At 38.1% G+C, this 17906-nt stretch overlaps 1 protein-coding gene across 7 annotated transcripts in view; it reads left to right on the top strand.

Moving 5' to 3' along the window:
• The window catches only part of USP45 (ubiquitin specific peptidase 45), a 52812-nt gene that overhangs the window by 22172 nt on the left and 12734 nt on the right, over window positions 1-17906 (top strand). For 4 of the 7 annotated variants that reach the window (XM_048299511.1, XM_048299510.1, XM_048299509.1 and 1 more), the window contains exons 7-11: window positions 404-499; window positions 2612-2742; window positions 11333-11420; window positions 14964-15045; window positions 16073-16164. In XM_048299511.1, the coding sequence (XP_048155468.1) occupies window positions 404-499; window positions 2612-2742; window positions 11333-11420; window positions 14964-15045; window positions 16073-16164 (489 nt within the window). Of the gene's footprint in view, window positions 1-403; window positions 500-2611; window positions 2743-11332; window positions 11421-14963; window positions 15046-16072; window positions 16165-17906 lie in introns of those variants that run through there. The other 3 variants (XM_048299514.1, XM_048299513.1, XM_048299512.1) reach the window with 2 other exon arrangements.

The following is a 17906-nucleotide window of genomic DNA, read 5'->3' as shown; positions in this document are numbered from 1 at the left end:
CTCCTAAATTCAGGGAGGTAATACTTTTCAGTGTGCCAAAGCCTTTGTGCTTCATGGGGCATGATGAGAGGGACTGCAGAGTTTGAAAGAGGCAAATGGTTTCTAATAATAATGTCCTCATCATAAAAAAAAAAAAAAAAAAAATCTTGTTCAACATAAATAACAAAGTTATTACTAGTGAACTATTTTGAAATTACAGAAAAAGAAATAGATACAATTTTAGATACAGCCAGATCAGTGATTTTTTTAGAACTCTTTCTAGTGGTCTGATCTAAACCTCAGTTATACATTATGAAATATATCTGGTTTTGTCTACCTCTGAATCTAGAATATATAACTAAAGAAACTGTGTATCTGAATAATCAGCATGTTTCTTGTGTATTTTTGGTTTTTTTCCTTTAAGAACTTGGCACAGACTCATGTACTAAATGAACTCATGTATGAGATAAAGGAGAAAGGAACAAAGTTAAAAATCTGTCATACTTCAGATTCTCAATTGGTAAGTATGCACTGAGAAATACAAATTTGGGAAAATGTGGGAAGAAGCTGGAGGACAGGAAATCACGTCACTGTTAAAAGCACACTGTTACTCTCCCATTTCCTTTGCATTTTAATTTTTTAGCTGGTTTATGTTGCCTGTGAACTGACTTCTTTTGCAAAAATCATTACTCAGCCGTGGAGGAGGAGGAAGAATTACTTGCTTTCATGTTTTGTCATATTGAAGTATCAAATAATGCCTGATCTCAAGAAAGAGCAGCAGGTTTATTTTTCTTTGCCATTTAATTTCTTCAGTATGAACATATGATAAAGGATATAGTCTGTTCGGCTCTAGAATGTGTCCATGAAATATTTTCCATCCCAACCCTTCATTGATAAGTCATGTAAAGTCTATCGCGTGCTTCACAGCCTGGGGGATTAAAATGAGAGAAGCGAAAATTTCAGTGAGGAACAAATTTCTTCTCCTCAAGCTCATTGCAGGCATATGGGAAAGTGTCTCCTGTGGCTATTATCCAAAGAATATTCTGCTGTTCTGGTCATGTTTTAGAGACTTGGGGTTTCATTATATGTTGTTGGCAATAAAGATAATACCCCTTTTGCTCTGCTAGCTGAAGCAAATATTTTACAGAGGATTTTTTCTTAGTTTTTTCCTTTTTTCTCCTGCTGTTTGCTGTGAGCTTTCTGGTGGCAGTGAGGGTAGAAGAGTGGTATTCTGTTTCAGATACCTTTAAAATGATGAAGATTTCACTGTGTTGCTGTAGGTGATGTTTGTAGCTTCTCCAGACGAGAGCAGTGTGAAATTCACTGCATTGCTGTCTGTATTTCCTCCAGTGGCAGTTCTGAGCAGCAACATGTTTCACTAAGTTCTCCTGAGCCACAACAGAAGTCTGGAGCTTGTTTTTGCCCAAAGGCTTAGAAAGCCATTGGGGTGTTGGGTTATGCTTGATGTGTAACTTGCACAGCCATAAGGTTGAAAGATTTATTTTTAGTTTCATGACAATGCTTACAATGTAAATAAGGTCTTTGGAGCAAAGACTGTGTTTTCTGGTCTTTATATGCCAATGCAGAATTAGACTGCTGCAGTAGTCTAATTAATAGTAATGTAGAAACCTGTAGCTTCCTGCTTGGTAAGGGGCCTTTTCCCACCTTTTGATAGTGTATATAAAGCACGTACTTTATATCTGCGTGCGTCCATCGGGCTTACGTTTTGTGTGGATCTGCTCTCTGGACAAGGCATCCTCTCCAACTGTTCATCTGGCACTTGATATCTGTTTTTCTGAGAGTCAGGTCAGCTGGTAGGGAACACTGTGGGCACATACGAACCTTGGAGTGCTGGTGGTGTGCGGCCATTGAGACCGCATTGAGACCATTGCTTACCTGGTGTGTAAGCAATGCAGGACTATCTTCTGCTTTAAGACTGGCTTGAGTGGCTGCTGGCTGGATCTTTTCAAACCCAGAAGTGCCGGCGGGGTAAATGTTATATCAAGAGGGGCTGTGCAGGATGCACCCTGTGCCTCTCTCACAGTGCCATGGGGAATGTGTGGGATCTGCCTTCATCTCTTGCTGGGAACCACTGCTGGTACCTTCACAGCACCTGGTTCACGGAGGAACAGGGTGCGTTTCTGTGGCTGACGGATGTGTGGAAATTTCAGTGTGTAGCTCACAGATCAGAGAAGCTGGACACCCCGTTCCTAAGGCTGGGTAACAGAGAGCCACTGAGCACAATCTTATGCTGGCCCACTGCGGTGGTCACCTGGGTTGTCACTCCAGTTGAATTTCAGTGCATGTTGGGCATAAGAGTAAAGCAGGTAATACAAAGGTTGTCTGTTTTTGTGAGAATGAGACCAGCTCATTGACATGCCTGTTTGCAAAGCTATTGGTTACCACCAATTTGCTCAACAAGAATTGTTTGGTTTTGTGACTATTATTCCTTAAATAATAAGCCTGCTCTTAAACTATTTCAATCAAATAGGTGACATCAACATTTAAAAAAAACACCCTGAAACACTGTTAAGACTGAAAGATATATTGCTCATTATCATGTGTGTAGTAACTCGAACAAGTCTTGTGTCATCACCTTTGAAATCTGATGCGTAATTTACCTTTGTTTTAGGATCCTTTGGTGGTAAACCTTTCCAGCCCGGGACCTTTGACTTCAGCAATGTTCTTGTTCCTTCACAGCATGAGGGAGGCTGGAAAAGGTCCTCTTTCTCCCAAAGTGCTGTTCAGCCAGCTTTGTCAAAAGTATGTATTGTCAGTATCTTTCACTTATTCTTTTAATTTCCAGTGATGTGTTTCTAAGGGTGCAATGTCTGTTGTCCTTTCTAAAGAAGCTGTTAGATTTTTACTGGGCAGTCCAGAAAACAGCTTGTTCATGTTTTAAAGTTGCAGGACTCCTTGTTGCATGCCAGGGTTGTACCTGCTCTTCCCATAATGTGTGGCCCAGTTCATAACCATGGACATTGAATTGGCTTCAAACTGAGTGTGAGGGGGCAGAAGAGGGCATGGTAAAACTAAAGAACATAGGACTACCTTCCAGGTTTTGTGTTTATTAGCATAAAGCTGTGCAAACACTGCAAAGTGTGTGTAGGTATTTTGTAAAAAAGAGTAAGATTTTAAAATGGGGAACCTCTGCTATGATGTCTAACCTTGGCATCAATTCAAAATTAGAAAGGGTCTAGCAAGTAAGGACTCGAAGCAGTACTGAAATGGCATATGGCTCCAGATTGCAAAGAGCTTACAAACCCTAAAGAAACTCCAGTTCCTTGGTGTGGAAAATGTTTACAGTGGTGCTTTGTAGGTACTTTCAATGATGATGCAAACATTCTTGCTTTTCAAAACACCTGTAGAAGACCTACTTAAAAGTTGATACAAATATTTAAACGTTGACTTTAAAGTAACAGAATCTGTAGAAGCAGAGTAGCTGGAGGATGGTATATATTAATCTCATATTTAAAAAAGAATAATATTGCATGATAATTTACTTGCTACATTATTGTTGCAAGGAACTTTAAGCAACTTTAAATTGCAGCCTCCTACCATGGTGTTCCAGGACAACCTTACTGAGCAGGAATGGATTTAAAAAGCTTTTAGACTAGAGCAGGGACAATTTAATTCTGTAAAGAAATAAGTCTTTGCCTTTTCTTTATCCTCAAAATTCCACTTCAGAAATGTAATATTATATTTTTCCTATTGTACTTGTCTCCCTTTTGATTCTTTTGAGCTGTAAAAGGAAATGTGTATAAAGTGACCTTACAGCATTTTTGAGTCAAACAGCAGTGTTCTTTGTTTAGCATTATCTACCTGGAAGAAAAATATATAGGGAAAAAAACTGTATTGTTTTCTCACTCCTCCTCCTTGTGTTTTGAGGCTGTCTCAAAAAATGTGATTGTAAGAATTAAATTTGGCTGAGAAATGGAAGGGAAATGATTGAATAACAATAGTAGTTCTTTCCCAGTAAGTGTTAAGGATCGAAGGGAAAAGATGATGTAAAACATGTTTTGAAGCTCACCTTAGCAAATTCATTGTGAAATAATCACAATGCAGTTCACTTCAGATGGCATGGCATTTTTAAAAGTGACAGGTATTTTGTATCTGCTCTGTGTGTATTTGTGTAGTCATCACACGATGTCAGTGTTAAATCTCAGCTATCTAGTTGTTCTTCTGTTGTTGTCTTTTGATCATTAAGATGTGCATACACTTTAACTAGCAGCTAAAATGGAAACATTTTAATGTGGTCAGCAGACTTTTGGTGTTTAGACATGTATCTGCCAGCTCCTACCATCCCTTGCCTTCATCCCTACTTCTTACTTCTGTTATCCTTGCAGAACACCACGTAGTTACAAACCCTTTACTAGCCCTGCTATCAATAGGAAAAGTGTCAGCCACATCCTGTTAGTGAGAAGTTAGGTGTTTGGGGGCAGTAAGGGGCTGGACAGGTATGACAGAAGGTTTTGGTCTTTGGATTGTTTATAATTGTTGGTGACATAAGCAAGAAAGGGGGTGGTTCCAGAAAATTCAGCGGTGTGCAATGGTAAAAGTAGGAGAATAAGAAATCTTTATCTTAGCCAACTTAATGTATTTACTATTTATTAGCTTTAACAGTATGAATGCAGTGTTCTGTCATGCCATTTTTACAAAGCCTTTTTTCCCCCTTTTTTTTAAAGTTGGCTTTCTGTTCTTCAGCAAGGTTGAAATGCAAGAGAGCACAGAGCAAGATTGCAGGAGTTTCAGCTAGGAAGAAGTCTGTGTTACTGCAGCATCCTCTGCTTCTTGAATGCTGCCAAGAGGTCATGCTAATAAAGTAATCCTAGAGGCAGGCACTACTTGTGGTCTTCACATTGCATTAGCATGAACTCTTTTTATTCAACAAGCAAACTTCAAACAACAAGTTTCCTAAAGAGATGACAGGATGAATGTGTAAAAGGGAGAGCTACAGTGACACAAAATGACGGAGATACATCAGAGAAAGACAAGTCAGTTAACTACCGGGGAGGAGGGCATGGAGGAGGCATTCTAATACTAATGTTTTGGGTTTATATACATTGCATAAAAGCTTGCTGACTCCAGTTGCAACCGTTTTTCTTTCTAAATTCATTCTTTCCCCATCACAAATCTTGTCTCAGTACAAGTGTAAAGCATATGACCATACCTTTCTTCGGTAAGGAATTTATGGAGGAGATTGTACAGATAGTGTAGGATGGAAAAGGCTGCAGACACTGCCTTGTTCAGCTGCAGCTCTGGCATGTCCGAGTGGGATCCCAAAACCTGCAAGTGGATACACGTTCACTGCTCAAAAGCAGTAAGAGAAGTGGAACACAGTCATTTTCAGCTGCAAACTGCTTCTTCAAGAGTCTGAGGAGATCATGGTGTGAAGTTCATAATCTTGTGTTTGAAAGGGCATTTGTGGTGCTCTTTTTTTTATTAAATAACAAAAGAAAAAAATGATACTGAGTGTTAATTTTATCAAGTGGTGGAGTAGCCAGGTTGAAGAAGGGGAGAAGAAGAAAAGGAATGGATGAGTCTTTCTATAGCAACTGTTTAGCGTCTGGTACTAATTCATCCACTGTTAATTTTGTTAGTGTTGCAGCTGTCAGATGTTTTGCAAGGACAGATTGTGAGCATAGCTACGGGGCCCTTCTGTTGGTTTTCCACTATGCTGAATATCAGGACTGCAGATTTCTGACTTATCTGGAGACTTAGTGACTAATGCAACACTGATGTATTAAGAGGACATACATTTTATTTCCTTTATTTTTTATGATTGAATAATTTTATTGGTGGAAGAAAGCTTAGCTTTGCCTAGCAAGTAAATGTTGCAGCATATAAGTGATGAGTCCAGAAAGGAGTTACAGAATTTAGCTGCTTCAAACCTCCATCAAATAATAATTAATAGAGATATTTTATTGCTACATTAACATGCAGGAAAAAATGCTTCCCTAACAAAGATTTTATTGGTGTTCACAAAATCTACATATGTCTTCCTTCTCCAAAGACTATTCATCTTTCCTTCTCATGAGCAGAAAATAGAACTGAAGGCAGAGGTGGTACTGGCAGAATGGAGGTCATGTGTGGTTAAGACTGTTAATATTAACAGGACTATAGTTTTGGAGGGGAAACCTAAACAATTCCACATTTATCACTTCTGAGAGGAAATGCTGAGGAAAACTAAGGTAATGTTATACAAGATACAAGACATAAAGGAAACAGGATTTTTCTCATTAATTAAGGAGTCTTTCTGAGTCTTTGCTGTCGGCAAAATAATATTTCTGTGGGAAAAATATCTTTTTAGAAAAGATTTTTTGCTTGCTTATTTTTCCCATATGACTTCTACCATTTAAGTATAATAGCAGCAGAACACACAGTTGATGTTACGAATTATTTTGTGTCCCTGTCATGCCTCTGTGTGCCTTGCTTGGTGGTGCTGTGTCATGTTCAGGAGATCTGACAGAGGAGATTACAGCTTCCCTGCGCAGCAACAGTTGAGAGATTGCATGTCTTTTTTTTCAGCAAACTTTGACAAAGTTTTCATAATTTTAGGAACAAGTTTATGAGTGCAAAGTAGACGAATTGCATGTAAAAGTGTGTGTTGGCAGAAATCATCTGCATGTGTTCCTGAGCTTTATGTTCACTTCTGCTCAGGAGGAAGACCTGTGTAGCACTTTGGAGAACACAAGTATTTTCAATGTGTGGTATTGGTGAGCTCTGTAAGCAAAGGTTATAGATAAAATGAAGAAATAAATTTTTTAGGTACATTGGAGGTGTATTCTCTATTTGGGTTAACCAGAATTTGGCAGAGGTAACAAAAATAGGAAGCCTTTATGTCAATAGGGACTTGAATATTAGGAGTTTAGGCAGGAGAGAACATGAAAAGAAGACGTGACAGCAAGAGAAGACAATGAATGATAGAAGATAAATTAGTTGTGCTTCTTTAACTGCCCTTGTAAGAGTTCAAGGAGCTGTCTGTGAAACTGAAAGGCAACAGATTTAGAGCCAGGGGAAAAAAAAAAAAGAGTAGTTTTTTAAACATTTTATAGGGTTAACCTGTGGAACTTGCTGTCACAGAGTGCTGTTGGAAATCTTAAAGGAAGAAAGAATTGATCTGGTGCATTGCAAGAAAGTGGAGGTATCTCATTTTCCCTTTTGGGGGAAGGTGAGACAAAAAAGATGAAATAAATCACCCAGAACATCCAAAGGAGAGCTAAGTGCTGTCTATCCATGCCCTTGAGATAATACAGTTGTGCCTGGTGTTATCTGTTACTTACATGTGGGGCCAAGCCCTTGTTTGGTTGGGCTCCTCCCAAGCACCTCCTAGCAAGAAGAACTCTGTAGTGTATGTACTGCATTAAAGGATTCTTGTGCATGTTGCCCTACTGGAAAAAATCAAATAGTATGTTCTGTTTTCTGTTTCCAAGCACTTATTGTTGTTTCTAAAGTTTTCCAGGGTATTAGGCTATCTTCTGCACAAAGATAGTAATCCTTGAAAGGATGATTTTGGAGAAGATTTTTTTTAGAGACAGTAAAAGTATGTCGGCTTTGTGCAGTACGATTGAATGACTTTAATTGTATCCCAGTTCTGCTTTTAAATCATAGCTTAATTTCCCTCAAATGAATATAATATAGGAATTAAAACTATTAGGTTTTTTTTTTCTTTGAAATACTATGTTACTATGTAGTTTTTGTTACTACAGCGTTCTAGGAAGTAGATCATAATGAAAAGTATTTCTTTAACTGACAGTCAAGCAATTATAACTGGTCTCCAGATGAGCAACGAGAGGCTAGATAAGTAGCATGCATGTAGATGTCACAGTTGTCCTTCACCACTTATGGCCATTAGCAGGAGTTCAACCTGTTCTGTCATTATCCTGCTGACACTGTACAACAGGTTGTATCGCATTGGCACTGGCTTCCATATGTCAGCACATCTGTGAGCGGTCAACTCAACCAACCATCTCCAAGTCCCTCACTTTTGCCAAGGATATTGCTTGAAGCATATTTTCAAGGAGACGAGAGCACACATCTTTTAGTTGTCAGATTTCTGTGTATCAGCATGGATTAATTCCTTTTTCTTCTCTAATACTGGTTTTTAAGTGTAGGAAGTTTCCAGTAAATGCATTGTGAGGTGTGAAATTCCCTCCCTCCTTTTTATTGTTATTTTTTGGTTTCCTCTTGTGGTTTCCCCCCCAAAACAAATGCATTAATCTCAAATGTTTTTCCACAAAACATGAGATATTTAGAATTATATGCAACATTACATAGTATGCTATGTACATGAATGACAGATTAACTATATCTTAAGCAGTGTTAACAATGACATCATTTGTCAGTCCAAGTAAATGACTCAACCTTACAGGGAATCTTTACAAGTCACTTTCCCTACCACTTCACTTTTAAAGTGGTAGCTGTTACATTCCCATCATCCTTGTTTCCATTAAAATTCAGGCATATAGATTTAGTACAGGCCCTGAGAAGCCTAAATAATCTTGTACTTGTAAATGCACTATATTCTAATAAAATGAAAAAAAACCAAAACAAAAAATGAAAAACTCCTGTGGCTGAGTTAATTTCCTCCCCTCTTAATGTAAACTGATAAAATTGTGTGAAACATGCAGGTAAATTATTTTACTTTGAAATACAAATTAGTAAATTAATTTTCCTCTGAAATGATTATTGTATACTCATCAGTGAGAGGTTGCACTGCAAATCATAGGCAGTAACAAGAAGTGTGTGTGGGCATTTTCCTTATTTGCATTGAATATTTAGCTCTGTGAGGTGTCTCTGCAGTGAAAGAAAACCCTCCTGTAACAGTGATGGAGTTTTTGCTTGGTCCTTTGTCAAGCAATTATTAATTTTTCTTCCTTTGTACTGTAGTGTCTCTTACAGAGGTCTTGCTTTTGTGGCCAAAAAATAATAAAATCCCTATAGTACCAGGATCCAGAATGTGTATACATGGAAGGTTTTTTTGCTATACTGGAGCTATTAATGTGCCTATACTGCAGAAGATGGGCTGAATATACTCATTGATTCTCACTGCCACAGGAAAACAAGAAATTTCTCATAAGTTAATGATAATACTATGGCGAACTAACCAGATTTCTCAGAATTGAACTGATTTTGCCATCTGGATTAAAAAAAAAGTTTTTTCAGATTCCTAGACATTCAATGAGAGAAACTGTGCATGCATACAAACCTGTGCATGCAGCTACATATGTTATTTATTGTTTAAATGTATATTGAGTGTTTTATTGGAGCCAGAATAAAGGTTCAGTGCTTTTAAGAAAGTATTTGCAATTTATAATCAAAATTATTAGAAATAAAACATGTGATTTCAATAGAAGAAAAGAGTGAATTTTAGGAATATCAAACAAAATATTTAATTTCTAAGATTATTTTAATTTTTAAATTTGAAATTAATTTTTGAGGTTGACTTGCTTGTGAAAGAAAAATTCACTTTCAAAAGAATGCTTAAAAAAGTCTGATACTGATTCCAGATTTTATAGTCTTACAGTACAGTAGCATCATTAAATCATTTTAAACTAGGGATATTGTCAACTTTCTGTCAAAAACTGGATATGAAGTGCAATGTGAAATTATCCTATCCTATTTAAATGTGAACATGTTGTTTTGCATACGCAGGTCCAGATCTGTTCCACTTAATTTTAGGCACTGACCTTACATATCTGCCTTGTCATTTCAATCCTTCTTGAGTTACACCCCAAAGTGCCTCCAAGGAGCCGTTCAAAACGGAGACCCCTGTATCACTATCGTGCCTGTAGCCTATGTCTGCTGTGCCCTAACTTGGCATCTTGACACCTTGCCCAGCTTTAGATTTTACTGTTGCAGGCACGTTGCACATCTGGTGTGTTTTCTGGTCACCTTTAATTACTGCTGTCCATGAGCACAAACTTCCAAGGCAAATCTGAGCAGCTTTAGAGTATGAGTGGGATGGAAGCCTCACTCACTCTCAAGAACCCTCAACAGCTTTGCTGGGCATGTGAGATCATTGTGCCAGGGAAAATACCAATATATATTTGCAGCTCTGTGTGCTGATTAGCCACAGCACACAATCCACAGCTCAAAGTGAAAACTGGCTCAATGTGTGTTTAATAAAATTGAGGAGCTGAGTGAGTGGTTGGTTTTTCTGGCTGCTCTGCCAGTTTAATAAAATTCCTGTTTGAGCTGTGCTAATCCAATTGTCCTGGTGCTAGGTTTTGGAAGGGGTGCACATGGTTAGGCCTGCATGTGCTCACCTCAGTCTGCAACAAGAGTCACAGCTGCCATTTGGTGGCATTACTGGAAATTCAGAAACCCACCTGTTGCAATCCTGAGTAACTTGCTCTAGAGGACTCTGCTTGGGCAGGGAGGTTGGGTTAGGTGACCTCCAGTGGTCCCTTCCAACTCCTTGTGATTCTGTGGAATCTCATTTTAGATCAGGTAGTTCAAGACTGTAATTAAAGATCTAAAGGGTAACCTGCCTGGAAAGACAGGTATTTGGCCAGTCAATTGCAGTGAATGTGAATAGAGATGTGGTAATAGTGAATATTTACACAGCCTCATTTGGGATTGCAAGAACCTGAAGATTCAAATTGTTTATTAGAAGCCTTCTAGCTGTGGTTATCTTTGTAAGGAGAACACGTTAAGGATCTATCCATGTACTCATAAGTTCTTTTTTTCTAATTTCTATGTAATCCGTGCCTGAAAAATATGATCTTTAGAATACATTTAGATGCTGTGAATAGTAAAAAAAGAATTCAACAGTTCTTTAATAGTAGTGATTGATACTACTGAATGGCTGTCTCAGAACAGATGCAACATTACCCCTGTGCAGTTGCCTAAAACATCACCAGTGTAAATGGGAGCATAGTCAGAAACAGATGTTTTTCCTCTTTTGGCTTCTGAGGATCATGTGGATGCTGCCAGTGATCTAAAAGGACTGTTTATGCACATCTGAGATTTCTCCTCAATGGTGAGATAGCAAAGGAGGTTAAGCACTTGGAAAATCTTCTTTCTCTCTCTTCCATGACATTGGGAATGTCTGGTGGTACAGATGTACTGGGGTAGTCTGTCAGGAAAGAGCTGCTAGCATGGATGAGACTCTACTGGCAAATCTGTATTTTAGGCAAGCCATACTCCATAAAGTCAAACTGCAACCCAGGTTAAAGTGCAGCCTTGCTGATGAAATTGCCTGCCACATCAGGAGCTTCCTAAAGCCCCGTGGGGTCCAGCAGGGATTGTACCTATTTGTACCCTGGCACCCAACAAGTGTCTGATGTTGACATTGTCTTGTTAAGAACCCCCCAAGATAATTTAAAATTCTTTACTGTTTCTCTCATAGGGCTCCTCGATTTAAGGGATTCCAGCAGCAGGACAGCCAGGAGCTTCTGCACTATCTGTTGGATGCAATCAGGATTGAGGAGACAAAAGTAACGTCTTTGTGTGTCTTTTAAAAGTGAAATACCAGTCATTGCTTCAATGTTCTTCATGTTCCCAGTGTTTTAAAGATGTGCTTAATGGAGTAGGAGTGTCTATTTTCACTGTCTTGAGAAAAATATATTTTTTTGAAAGATATTTAATTATGTTCATGTTGATTTGTTAAGATAGTTGATTGGAATGAAAGTTTCAGTTAGTAGTAGTAGGAGTATTGTAAGTAGAACATGACAACTTTAGGAATCCAAGTTGTTTGCCTTTACAAAAAGGAAAAGGGGGGAAAAAAGACAGCTGAGATGTCAAGAAAATAAAGTTAGGACCTCTGTGTTAGCTGACAAAGTGAATTCAAAGCTTTGGAACAAAAATTAACAGTTCTTAGCTATGGCCCTGCCCACAATTTTAACTGAAAATTTTCACTGAAAATTGTAGGAGAAAAAAAATCATGCAAAGTTTCTTGTGTCTCTTGAAAGTGTGAGGAACTCCTTGTTTTATCAGCAAGGTGCTGCTTTTCATTGCTTAAAATCTACATTCAAGTATGTGAAGAATAGAAGCAGTTTGTTATATTGAAAACATCCCTGTGTGAATTTTGTTTATTTTCCTTCATTATTTATGTTTCCTGCATTGTTCACGCAAGAAAGGGTGTGTTTGGTTGCTATTTTGACCATATCAGATTTAATCTATCTGACTTAGTCTTGGACCCTTCTTTTCAGATGATACTTTGTGGTAAATAGCCTTTTCTAGGCCTCCTCTAAAGGAAGGCCTTAAATCTTGTACTGAGCAGAGTACTTCCTCTTCCCTTTCACTTAGTAACCTGATGAATGTCATGATCCTGAGCTGAATTATCTCACAGATAAGATGTAAAGCTGTGTCTGAGCCCAGTTCCTGGCACTACAGTACAGCTGAACAAGTCCCCATCCTGCCAGAATACTAATATTTATTGGTCTTGTCAGCAGCATTCTTGATTATAAACAGAACTGAACTGCAAGAAAAAACAGTTAAACCTTGACACTGTCACACTTAGAAAATGATGTCTGGAACAGGGTACACAACAGAAGCAGCTGATTTCTTTAGAAAACAGTTGCTATGTTTTTGCAGCAGAGGGAAAGTTTATTATTTTATTTTTTGATTTTCGTGTAATAAAAGGTGAAAACTATATTTTCTTGACAAAGGAGGATTCACAGAAAGCAGGATTATTACAACAAGCTGCTTTTTCAGGAGGTGCTTGTGCTTTCCCCTCAAGTCAGTCTCCTGTCAGCTTCACCAGCGGATGTGCCATCATTGCAGTAACCTGCATTACCATTTGCCTTTTGAATCATTTATTATTAGAGAGCAGCTACAGTACCTACCTCAAAAGAGTGATGGAAGATGGCGAGAATTTACGGTGATTTTTGGGCAGTATTTCTGCCACCCCATCACCAGACAGAGAGAGGTGGGTGCCACCCTGCCCTGCAATTACATCCCACTGCTGCCCTAATGGTGCATGACTGCAGACACATCTTTATCACCTCGGGGTGCTCTGCCACCGACAACACTAGTAAAAGCTCTCTCCCCCTCCCTCTCAGTTTTTTTTTAATCATCCCATGTTTCAGGTCTGTAGATGGCAGACAACCAGCAAACATAAGACCTGTGCTGGCTGGACACAGGCAGGAGCCCAGCAGCTGCCCCTGTGGCCTCTCCACCACGTGGGCTTTGGCTGGGCACTGCCTGCAGCAGCGTGTTTGCCACCAGAACCCCATAGCAGGGGTTACAGCTGCTAAACTTCCTCTTTCATGCTGCTTTTAAACTTCCTTCTTGGGAGAGGGAACAGCCCTGCTGAAAGGTGGCTGGCTGCTTTGCCATCCACCTATGAGACAGCTGAACATGGCCATCCCCACTTCCCTATCCCTGCCAGGATTAGTTGTTTTTAAACCCTAAGTGTTGATGAGAAATACATATAATAAGTAACAAGACACTATTTATAGGAGCTAACCAAAAATCCTGTTGTACTTTTGCCTCTTCTGTGTGGTTTTGTGTTTGTATCTGACACCAGTGCTGAACTTTTTCATATTTCTGTGGCAAAAAGTTAGAAAGTGTGTTTGTACACAAGTGGACTTTTAAGCTAAAAGCTTGGCCATACAACAATAAAGATGACATAGTGTCTGCTGTTTCCAGCAATGTGGGCTGGAGATGGTTTCACACCAGGGCCTGAAGTGGCTGAACCCTGCTGCTAATTGATTAATGTCTGCTGCCATTGTCCACAGCACCCTACCCATTCAAAGACTATGTCTTTCTTTGACCTAAATAAATGGTTCAACGCGCTAATCCCAACAAAAGGGTTGCTTATGGCCCTAAACCCATTTATGGTGCTCAACTTCATGAATTACCTATTGATTAATCCTTTTAGTATATTGTTGGCTTTAAGATGAACAAAGCTGAGCTCGGGGCAGCGGGAGTTAATTCACAAGCCAGGTCACATACTCATAAGGTCGGAGTATGACTTGGTCTGATGGGTGTCTGAACTGGAAACCAAACCTCCGATGCTGTCTGTCATCCTCACACTACTGTGATATGTGGCTTGGAAGTGTGCTTTGCTGCCTGGAAACTAGAGCCATTTATTAATCTTTCTGTTAGGACATTGGGTTTGAGTTGCAGAAGGTTTGGTATAACTATTTGTCTCTTAGAATGTACTTTGCTCTAAGTGTGACTTCAGTATTTGATTATAAATGTCATTTGCACACTGACAAGGGAGACTTGTACAGGTTACTAGAATTTGTAGATCAGAGAGACAGGACATTTGCCAGGAAAAGGGGAAGTACAGGTCATGCATACTGGAGTCAGGGGACCTGATTAATCCTCCTGCTTCTCTCTCTGCAGTGTGTCAGAGGCTGGGCTTTTCTACCAGCCCATGCAGTTCTGCTGCCAGGAACACAACATCTCCTCACCTCCAGGCAGCTGAGAAATAGTGGGCAGAAGCACTCCCTGTCTGGAGGGGCAGCTACAAATTCATTAATGAATTTGCTTTTTTCTGATCCTTCTTTCAAACCTGTAGTTTTTAGGATTTTTTCTGAGTAAATGTTGATAACATTTACGTGGATTCATAAGAAGTTTTCTTTCTCTTCTAAGGTTTTCTAACATACCTCTGGAATTTGCAGTGTTAGAAAATAAAAAGAAGTGATAAAAATAGTGCCCAAACGCAGTCACTGAAGTCTGGCTACTAAAAGACACTTAGCTGCCTTCCAAGTATTTTGTATCCTAGTCAATCAGTATTAGTCCATTCGCAATGGGAGAAATGGATAGTATTAGTTTACTAAAAATCTCATAGTTTCTTGGTAACCTGTAAAGTGCCCTATGATGGTTCCCTTTTAAGAAAAGGAAATTTTTAGATGATGATCTACTAAAGTTAAGCTCATGTAGTTTTGACATTGTTAGTGAATAACAACAGTAGTTTTACAATATTAAATTATGCTTATTTTATAGAAATAAAACAAGATAAAGTCTAATATATTACTAGTTTTTAGAATGTTTACACTTAAAATACTTGGTTTTATTTTTACTTCTAGCGTATACAAACTGGTATCTTAAAAGCGTTTAATAACCCAACTACTAAGACAGCAGATGAAGAAACTAGAAGAAAAGTCAAAGGTATGCAACTCCTTATTGAAAACTTCTAAAACTGCACTAGTCTTTAAATACCATTTTCTTCAGAACTGCCTATTGCGAACAAATCCGAAGTGCTGTGATTGCTAGGCTTTATTCTGTGTTACTCTAGTGCCGCCTAGTGCGTACCTAAAGTATAGAGAGCTGACTTGCGTCTTTGTATCCAGGAGAAAGGCTCCCCGATGATAATAATGCATCTTTTAATAATAGGTAGAACTTAATTTTGTTTTCTAAAATAGCCTGCTCCATATTTGTTATATAGTCATAATTACTTTATACTCAGAGAGGCCACTTTCCATAAATAAAACTGATTTCTGTTAGTTGACTGGTACTGTGAGCACTCTAAATGCACTTACAAAGTCAAGATAGGCAGCAGTTTCTAAAGAAGGCATTTTATTTCAAGAGAAGAGGTTCTGGGGTTTTTTTTGGGTTTTTTTTTTTTGTTTGTTTGGTTTTTTGGTTTTTTTTTTTTTTTTTTTTTTTGCGTGTGTTTTTTTATTCAGTAGTTCTAATTCGGGGGATTTTGTTTTAATTAAAGTCCTAATGGTTAAGATGTTTTGTAAGTCATCATTCCCAAATCTGCAAATGTTAAGGCATAAAGATGTATTAGAAGAGGATTTTCTTACATTTTTTAGGGCTTTATAGTTGAAAAAAAACATTTTGAAAGGGTGATAACCTGTCTGCTTACCCCAGTGTCTATATCAAGGCAATGCAGTATTATGTATTCAAAAGAAAACTGAGATTTTATTTAAAAAGCTTCTTCTTAAGAGATGCAATATTACTATTCTGTTACAGAAGATGGGGAAGGGAAGGATGAAAGGGAACCTTCTCACTAAAATATTTTCAAGTGTTGAGATAACAGTATATGATGTATTAGTTACTGTATTCAAAACATTTTGAATATGTTTAAAATTGTGCTTTCATAATATATCTTGGAAAGAATTTTGTTGTACTTATAGTGTGGCATTGGATGTGTTATTTTTCACATTTAAAAAAGGCAATGTTTTTTCAGCATATGGAAGAGAGGGTGTGAAGATGAACTTCATAGATAGGATCTTTGTTGGTGAATTGACTAGCACTGTCATGTGTGAGGAATGTGAAAATGTAGGTATTCTGGAATTTGGTTTGATGTGGAATAGATCACATACTGGTTTGATTACATTGTCTTGAAAGTATAAAATTGTGTTGCCAATTTTATACTTGTGTGTTTGTTTGTAAAAACAAGACTTTATTGAAAGTTTCTCATTTGAAATTATTTATTCCTTCTTTAAAGCATTATTCTCCCAAACCTAAGAAGAGGGATCCTTTGAATTCAAAAAGGATTCAAGTACTGGGTTGGATTTTACATCTGACTTAAGGCTGGAGGTTCCAAATTTTATAATCATATGTGTTACACGTCAGTGTTATTTGATATTTTTAAAACACTTACCTATCTTAAAACATAAATCCTCCTGCCTACTCTTCTGGGGTACTCCTGAAAATTGGAAATTACTTACTTTGAATTAGAATGAGTGGGAAAATGCTAAAAATTTACTTCTTTTTCTTTCAAGTATTTTTTATAATTAATGTAGTAACTCTAATGAACAGTATATTCCTTTCATAATTAATATTACTGACATTCCATCAAAAATGCTTTCCATGATCCTTATAATTTTCTTTTAAGTTTGAAAGAGAAAAATCTTGTTTGCATGACTTTTCTAATTGAATGTTACATTTGTGTTTGGTTTAAAACATTCTATTTCATATTATAGAGATTAAGTAAATTAATCAATCTGAAAAATTAAGCACAGTCCTGCAGTGCCAGGTAAAGTTCCCTGTGTGTGATGTGTAGATTACTCTTCAATGTGCTACTAGTACCAATGAAGAACCTTGACTATATAAAAAACAGAGGTTGTATGTATTTTGCATGTCTCATCTATTTTTGCTGGATTCTTACATTCTGCCTGCACAGGACTTGGGAATATGCTAGCTGTAGTCCTTCGAGGAAGAGTTTAGCTTTCATTCTCCTTTGCCTGCACTGGCAAGATATTTTTGATACATGTTTGGCCATGCAGACTGACACTGTAGAGGAACCCCTGTTTGAACATGGCTCACCAGGCAGTCAGTCACCAGAGCTGCACTGCTTTTGATCTCATTTATTGCACCTCGGGAACCTAAGCGTTCCTGAGTCCCTTGCATATAAACCTGCAGTCCATACCACGTGTCACAGGTGGAAGATGGGGTCACAGATAGAAGAGAAGGGACACGGTAATTGATGGCATGACTGTGACTTAAATGTACAACGTGATTTTTACTTCTTTTTTTAAGGTTTTTTTTCACAGTCTTTCCAGAGGTAAGATAAGTCAGTTTTGGAAGGAATTCAAGAACAGCAAGGGAGAGAGCCTAAGGAACTTAGTGATAAAGGCAGATGGAAAGTGCTGAAAGAGATTGTCTAGGTATGCTTTGCAAGGTATTTCCAGCTTATACATGGCAAAATGAAACCTTAGTACAAAAAAAGAGGTTGGTTTCTTTTAGTCCTCTTTTCCCCTGTAACTGCATTTATTTTACCAATTACTATATGGTGTGAAAAGATCTAACAAAGCTTTTGACTATAACCAGTAAGACTGACTTAATCTTAACTGAGAGCATGAGGTTAGAACCTGTCACTTAACTGTCATTAACCAGTCCTTGCTGCATAACAGCTCAAACACCTGTGCAGAAGTGTCAGAATCAAGAAACTCTGAAAGGTAGCTTTCTGCAAAATGGTACCACAGAGGCCCATGTGACTTGAAAATCCATCTGGAGCTCAGATAAACTGAGCACCACACTGCTTCAAGTCAGTTCATGCCCAGATGAATGGCCTTGCC

Source organism: Corvus hawaiiensis, chromosome 3 (genome assembly GCF_020740725.1).
Source record: "Corvus hawaiiensis isolate bCorHaw1 chromosome 3, bCorHaw1.pri.cur, whole genome shotgun sequence".
Lineage (NCBI taxonomy): Eukaryota > Metazoa > Chordata > Aves > Passeriformes > Corvidae > Corvus > Corvus hawaiiensis.
This window is presented reverse-complemented; position numbering and strand designations above follow the sequence as displayed.